At 33.3% G+C, this 6,587-nt stretch overlaps 2 protein-coding genes across 2 annotated transcripts; both read right to left on the minus strand.

Annotated features, from left to right (window-relative positions):
- Positions 1–568: 568 nt before the first annotated feature.
- Positions 569–3,022, minus strand: LOC130630098 (glutaryl-CoA dehydrogenase, mitochondrial-like). Its single transcript, XM_057443496.1, has 10 exons — positions 2,894–3,022; positions 2,486–2,589; positions 2,305–2,374; positions 2,067–2,122; positions 1,798–1,886; positions 1,477–1,624; positions 1,279–1,374; positions 1,111–1,187; positions 959–1,018; positions 569–585 (listed from the first exon to the last, which is right to left on the minus strand). The coding sequence occupies exons 1-10, from the start codon at positions 3,020–3,022 to the stop codon at positions 569–571; spliced, it is 846 nt and encodes a 281-aa protein (XP_057299479.1).
- Positions 3,023–3,584: 562 nt separating this feature from the next.
- Positions 3,585–5,602, minus strand: LOC130630099 (glutaryl-CoA dehydrogenase, mitochondrial-like). Its single transcript, XM_057443497.1, has 8 exons — positions 5,593–5,602; positions 5,349–5,411; positions 5,165–5,225; positions 5,016–5,028; positions 4,875–4,885; positions 4,719–4,828; positions 4,052–4,181; positions 3,585–3,726 (listed from the first exon to the last, which is right to left on the minus strand). Exons 1-8 carry the CDS (start codon positions 5,600–5,602, stop codon positions 3,585–3,587), a joined length of 540 nt encoding a protein of 179 aa, XP_057299480.1.
- Between the last annotated feature and the right edge of the window lie 985 nt (positions 5,603–6,587).

Consider the following 6,587-nt stretch of genomic DNA (forward strand, 5'->3'; position numbering starts at 1 on the left):
ACCTGCTACAACAAGCTTTTTAATCATGTACCCATAGTCAGAAGACCAAAAAGCTCGATCGAACTAAATAAGTTATCTTTAGAACTTATTGAACTCACAAAGTTTGGTTTGGTAGATTTGTAGGTGGTTACCAACAACTTCAGGCTAAAATTATTCTTTTCGAAACTAAGAATCACCCAAGTTTTCTGTTATTTAGGAGATTCAACGGGTTGCCACCATGATAGCTGTACCAACATATTAAAATTGAATCCCGGCCGGCTTTCACATTTGGACTAAATACAAGGTATTTCTATAGTTGCAAGAATGAAAAGAGAAGAGAATATGGCGTACTGATTGTAGCAAGACATATTCTCGTTCTCAAAGGATGTGTCTTGAAGAATAAATCTTGTTTAAATGCAGAGTTTGATAAAATCAAACACTCAGTGGTTACTATGACAATATTTTATTTCGTTTTATTATCTTAAATACAAAATGGATACACAATAACATGTCAGCCAATGTAATATTGATAAAATATGAATTCAATTCCTATAGAATCTCTTATAAAAATTCAACAACTTTCTAGAATTCACATGTCCATAGAACCTGAAATTCGAACACGTTTTTAATTGCGTACACTTTAAGACTAATGTGAGAATAATTTTGATATTTCTTTCGCACTGGTAACTGACGGATAAATTAGTAGTTTTTCGCTAACTTATTCTTTGAACGTTCTGGTTTTTTTTGCGATTTTTAGCGAAAAGCGATTTTTACTGATACACTCTACTTTAGCGCTAGTATAAAATTTAAGTTTATAGGATACGTATTTTTCTAAGCAACTTCGTTTCCGGGAGCTTTTGCCTTTTTAACATGCGCTAGCGGCGTTGGGATCAGGCAACAAATCCTGGGCACGAGAATGTCTTCTAAGCAAAAAATCATAAATACAAAATGTTAAAACAAGATTTGGGTGACAATCAACTGAACGCTTGCAAGCCAGTAATTTGACGGCCAAGTATCAACGCATGTATATCGTGTGTGCCTAAAACAAAAACAACATTTATTAATCATGAACGTTCGCGTGTTTACATAAAATTTGTATACACAAATCATGATTGATAGTCTAGCTTTTACCCAGTTGTTTATCGGATTTATAGAAGGGACTATTGTAAAACTTAAATTTTATCATTTCTTGAATTACTCTCCCACTGCTGCACAAAGAGAAATAAATTTTCGCAAAAACAAAACAAAAACCAGCATTTTTGTTACCTTTTACATTCCTATATATTCCTTAAATTATGCCTTTTCTTTCTATTTAAATTTTGAGCTTGCGCCTTTTTGCACTTGAAATAGAAACTGTAGGAAGGTGGGAAGAAAATCATTTTTTTACCAAGTATTCTATTTAATGTTAAAATAGCTCACAGAAGTTTTGCTACTAGCTACGCGCGAAATTCTTTCTATGTTCGTAAATGTCAACTATCTTATCGATCATTATAACACCCAAATTTACCGACATTTCCACTTACGCTGGCCCTAATTACGCCAATTTCTAAAAAGAAAAAGAGTGACGTCATACCTTCATATGTATTGACAGCTTCGAGATTCATACAGTGACGTATAACATGATATTCATCAGAAACTCCATTACCTGCATAAGAGACGGTTATATCATAGTTAAGTAGGCATGTATTATCGAGGTAAAACTTTAGGCCGCTTGTGGTAGAGCAATTTTGAACTTTCTAAATACGTATTATAACTTGCTTACTAGATCTGCTCAAAAAATATTTCTAATATGTTTTAGTGAAAAAAAGGCGAAATCACCTCCTAGCATGTCGCGAGCAAGTCTGGCCGCATCCAAAGCTTTTCCACAAGAATTTCGTTTGATAATTGAAACCATTTCTGGAGCGAGTCTATAAATCAAACAAAAAACGAAAGTTGTATACACTCACAAGAAAAGCTGCATGTACATACGCCCTATATACCACTGATGTTTTCTAACGCCCTCTTTTATTACCACCGAACATTAAACAATACTTAACGCCCTGGTTATTAATCAAATATCGTAAATTTATTCCACTAAGAAAACTTACATTCCTTTTTCCTTTAACCTTCCTACTTGTAAGCAAGCTTGTAGTCCAATTGATATCTAAACAAAACAAATGATTCATTACAAACTGTAACAGTAGCGTATGATGTGACGCGTTTCTCATAAGAACTGTCATGAACTTTTCCATGAGAGCTGGATTCATTTGCTTTGAGAACTGTCTTAAACTTTTACATGATATCATTAGAGTGATATATCCATTGAATATGAGATATGTCTACTACCTCTGTCAACATATCCGCCATCTTTTTTTGAATTAACTGATTTTGAGCAAGAGGTTTTCCAAATTGTTTTCTAAAAGAACATTGAATGCATAAGTGAATAAAAGGTATGAATGAATGAATGTGCTAGCCATATCTTTAATAATTCAGCCACTGTAAAATTTTTACTAAATGAACGAATTACCTGTTTAGTGTATAATTGCGTGCTGTATCTAAGCAAAACTCAGCAGCTCCAAGAGTTCCCCAAGCTATACCATATCTCGCGTTCGTTAAACAACCAAAAGGCCCCTATAATTTTTTCTAAGTTTACAAACAGATATTCAAAATCAAATGACAGCTTAGTATCAATGACCTCTAATTTGGTGGCTGATTTTTTTTTTTTTTTTTGGTAGATAAATCTTAGAAATCTTAGAAATGTGAAAAGCTGGTTTGCCACTTAACGTTTGGTGAAATTGCTGATTATTCATTTTTTGACGGTTTTTCGTGTTGACTATTAACCCTCATCTGGCCCCTTTCGCTACTATACTTTACTTATATAAAGACCAACCAACCAAACCATATGCTTAGTAACCACGAGCTAAATGTGACGTACCTTCAAACCGGTTACATTGGGCAGCAAGTTATCTTCTGGGACAACAACATCATCCATATAAATAGAGCCTGTAGATGATGCACGTAAAGAGAACTTTCCTTCAATTTTTGGTGCAGTCAACCCCTTCATATCCTATCAGCGAGAAGAAATTTTTTATTTGTTTGTGAGAGAAGACATGTGATGGCTCTTAGAAATATCCCCTCACAATGTTACACTATGAAATAAAAGACTATAATAAAAGAGGTCAAAAGTACAGAGTGAGCTTGCGCTTGTATTTTATATTGCAACATCCAAACCGATCGGTATCTTTTTTTTTACCAGACTGTATCTCATCTAAACAGTCGTTTTTTAAGTAGGACTTGATTTTACGAACTCCCGACATAGTACACATCTCGATTTTACGAACTCTCGATATAATAAAAATCTCGATTTTACGAACTCTCGATATAATAAAAATCTCGATTTTACGAACTCTGGATATAATAAAAATCTCGATTTTACGAACTCTCGATATTATAGACATTTCGATTTTACGAACTCTCGATATAATAAAAATCTCGACTTTACGCACTTTTTTTTACGCAGATTTATAAACATATTAAATTTACGAAATAAAATCGGCCCTCTTTCCTTAAGCCTCATAAAATCCTCAAAACTCTCCCTTTTACGATTTTTTTAACTTTTTCTGATGTTAGTTATATCGACAGTTCATTGTATATTTTGATGTAAGCTTGTTTGTACATATTACCTTCTCCAGAATAAAACCTCTGATTTGGTTATCTTCGCAAATCGCCCAAACAATAAACACATCTGCAATTGGTGAGTTAGTGATCCTACATATAAAATATTCTGTACTTTCTTCTGTGGTAAATACTTTTTTCTGTGGTAAATACTTTCTTCTGTGGTAAATACTTTCTTCTGTGGTAAATACTTTACTAACTACAGATTTTTATGAAACGATAAAAAAGAATACATAAACTAATACAATTTTACCCGCGAAAAAAATATTCTACATTAAAATGAAATTGATAGAGAATTTCTGCTTACATCACTGTGTTTTTTCTGTGCTTTATAAAACGTAGCACAAATTGTCTATAAAAGTGGATGCGTCACCTTATGCATCTTAAGAAAACAAGAGAACTTCGTGGTTACACCTACCATTGTTTGCTTCCATTTAAAATAAAACACTTTCTACTGGAATCGTACACAGCACGTGTAGCCATGCCAGCCGGATCACTTCCAAAGTTTGGTTCAGTGAGTCCAAAACAACCAACAATTTCACCAGAAGCTAATAACAAAAGTAGATGTCAAGTCATTACACTCACCACAACAATCTCTCACACAAAATGTGAGAGAAAACACAGGCTGTTATAACTTTAGTCCACAATTTCATAGTTCCTGATCCTTCTATAACAATAAAAAGAGTAAAGCAACTGCGTCTTTGAAAAGAAATAGTGAAAACGTTTCAAGTGATGTTGTTTAGCCATGTCGCTGATAAACATACATTTTCACAAATTGTTATGTCCAGGGTAATTTTAGACGCAATACTTAAACTAATACAAAGAAGAAGACGGAAAGCATTATAATACACAAATTAAAAGGTATATAGCCCTCAGCAAGTAAACATTTTTTCATGGTTGAAAATAACAAGTCAAGAATTTAAATTTTCTGGTTCTTGTATCCTTTTTTATCCATGTTCTTAATTTTCATGGGTTGGGCAGATGATAGTTTAATTTCACAGCTAACAAATCTTGAGCATTAGTACTTCAATTGGAAATGGAATTACAAAGTAAACAGGTTAAATTAGAAAGAAGACTTGTTTTACCTAACCGTGGTAGATATTTCTCGCGTTGCTCTTCAGTACCATAAGCATATATTGGATGCATAACAAGAGATGACTGCACGCTCATCGCCGAACGATATCCACTGTCGACTCTGAAAAAAAAAATTACAGCACTGTCGACTCTGAAATAAAAATTACAGCATTGGCGACTGTTAAAAAAAATTATAACACTGTCAACTCTGAAATAAAAATTACAGCATTGTCGACTGTGAAAAAAAAATACAGCACTGTCGACTGTGAAAAAAAATTACAGCACTGTCAACTCTGAAAGAAATTTACAGCACTGTCGCATCTGAGAAGAAAATGTTGATTGTAAAATGCAAAACAAAATACATTTCTACTTTCCATCCAAACCAACAGCGACTGCGTATAAACACTGGTTACAACTACTCTGCATCCAAGCCAACTGTGATATCAGATTCACTTACCTTTCTATTTCCCTCGCCATCAGACCATACGTAACTTGTGACACACCGGCACACCCATAACCTTTAATTAAGCAATATTTTTTGTATAAGACTCATAAGATAGTGCTCAGAATGTAAGGTTGAAAATAGATTATATGCTGAAGTTTTACTCGTAGCTGATTGGAGCATTTAAAAAATTAAATACCGTTTAATGTTGCACCAAGAAGCCCCATTTCTCCCATCTCGTTTAAAATCTTTCGATCAAATACTAAAAAATAATTAAAGAGAAAATTCGGACTAAACATTACGAACGAGATTTAAACAATGGATTCTTACAGCAAAAACCACTAAAAGTTCTTATTTTTTTTTAACTTGTGATAGATTTACTTTAAAAGTTTTATTTGCACAGGGGGTAGTGAGTTTATATATTCTGGTATGCCAAATCACACCCTCAGTCATTGTACCGGGCGATATTTTGCGGTACAGCCCGGGGTAATCGGTTTTTATTGTGTTTTTTAATTTATTTACAGCGAATATTAAAGTGAATTTTTACAAACTAGCTATAGTCAACAATAACATGGGCCTCAACAAGTTTTATATTGACTCGGTAACCACCAAAGCTGAAGGAACGAGTCTGAAAATGGGAGTTCGTCGCCCTGTATTTAGTATTTTTGCTAAAACTGGATATCAGATCATCGTTTTTTATGGACAATGTAGCAAGTTAACTAGCCATGTTGAAGAAGTATCCAGACGAAATGTTGCTGAATCTGCATATTTTAACAATTAAACTTGACATTGTTGTTATTTCTATCCTATAAATATGTTTATATCGATAAATGAATTGTAGGAGTTAGATATATAATCATTTCCAATGCTTTTTAACACTTGTTTTTCGTGCTTGTTTACGTTTTAAACTACCATTTTTCTTGACTACGGGCAATATCGCTGTATATCGGTCCATCGTTAAGAGCGCTAAGCCAATCAGAAGACCTAAAAATCCGTATTGCTTGCTTGCAAAATCGAGATAGTTAACAATAATCCTATAATAGGCCAATATTCGAAGGTATTGCCCGAAATAAACAGTTATTATATGGATTATTATCCGGGTACTGCATTTTACGACAAAAAATATAACATTATAAGCAGGATGTAGAAACCAATTCTTTACAGAAACTATTCGCATATAGAACGTATATTTGAACTAAAATTTTTTTTAAATCGAATATCGTATAAACATAACATTTATTGTAGCTACAACGTAGAATTGTTTAAAAGATAAAAGTAAGTTTCACTTCTGTTTCGCGTTTTTTTACTTTTTTCCGTGTTTATTTACATTTAATGTTACCATATTTAAATTTTAAACACGGTTGGTAGCGGGCAATACCGTGAAATATTGCCCGCTATGACGTAAGTTCTAACCAATCAAAATCGAAAATATCGATTC

Source organism: Hydractinia symbiolongicarpus, chromosome 2 (genome assembly GCF_029227915.1).
Source record: "Hydractinia symbiolongicarpus strain clone_291-10 chromosome 2, HSymV2.1, whole genome shotgun sequence".
Lineage (NCBI taxonomy): Eukaryota > Metazoa > Cnidaria > Hydrozoa > Anthoathecata > Hydractiniidae > Hydractinia > Hydractinia symbiolongicarpus.

Coding starts and splice junctions, on each gene's coding strand:
- LOC130630098 (XM_057443496.1), bottom strand. CDS start 3,022: ATGAAGGGGTTGACTGCACCAAAAATTGAAGGAAAGTTCTCTTTACGT. Junction 2,123..2,304: donor TGGCGGATATGTTGACAGAG/GTAGTAGACATA, acceptor TGTTTTGTTTAG/ATATCAATTGGACTACAAGC. Junction 1,019..1,110: donor TAAATCCGATAAACAACTGG/GTAAAAGCTAGA, acceptor TTTTTGTTTTAG/GCACACACGATATACATGCG.
- LOC130630099 (XM_057443497.1), bottom strand. Junction 5,226..5,348: donor TCTTGGTGCAACATTAAACG/GTATTTAATTTT, acceptor GCTTAATTAAAG/GTTATGGGTGTGCCGGTGTG. Junction 3,727..4,051: donor TTAAATGGAAGCAAACAATG/GTAGGTGTAACC, acceptor TTTTATATGTAG/GATCACTAACTCACCAATTG.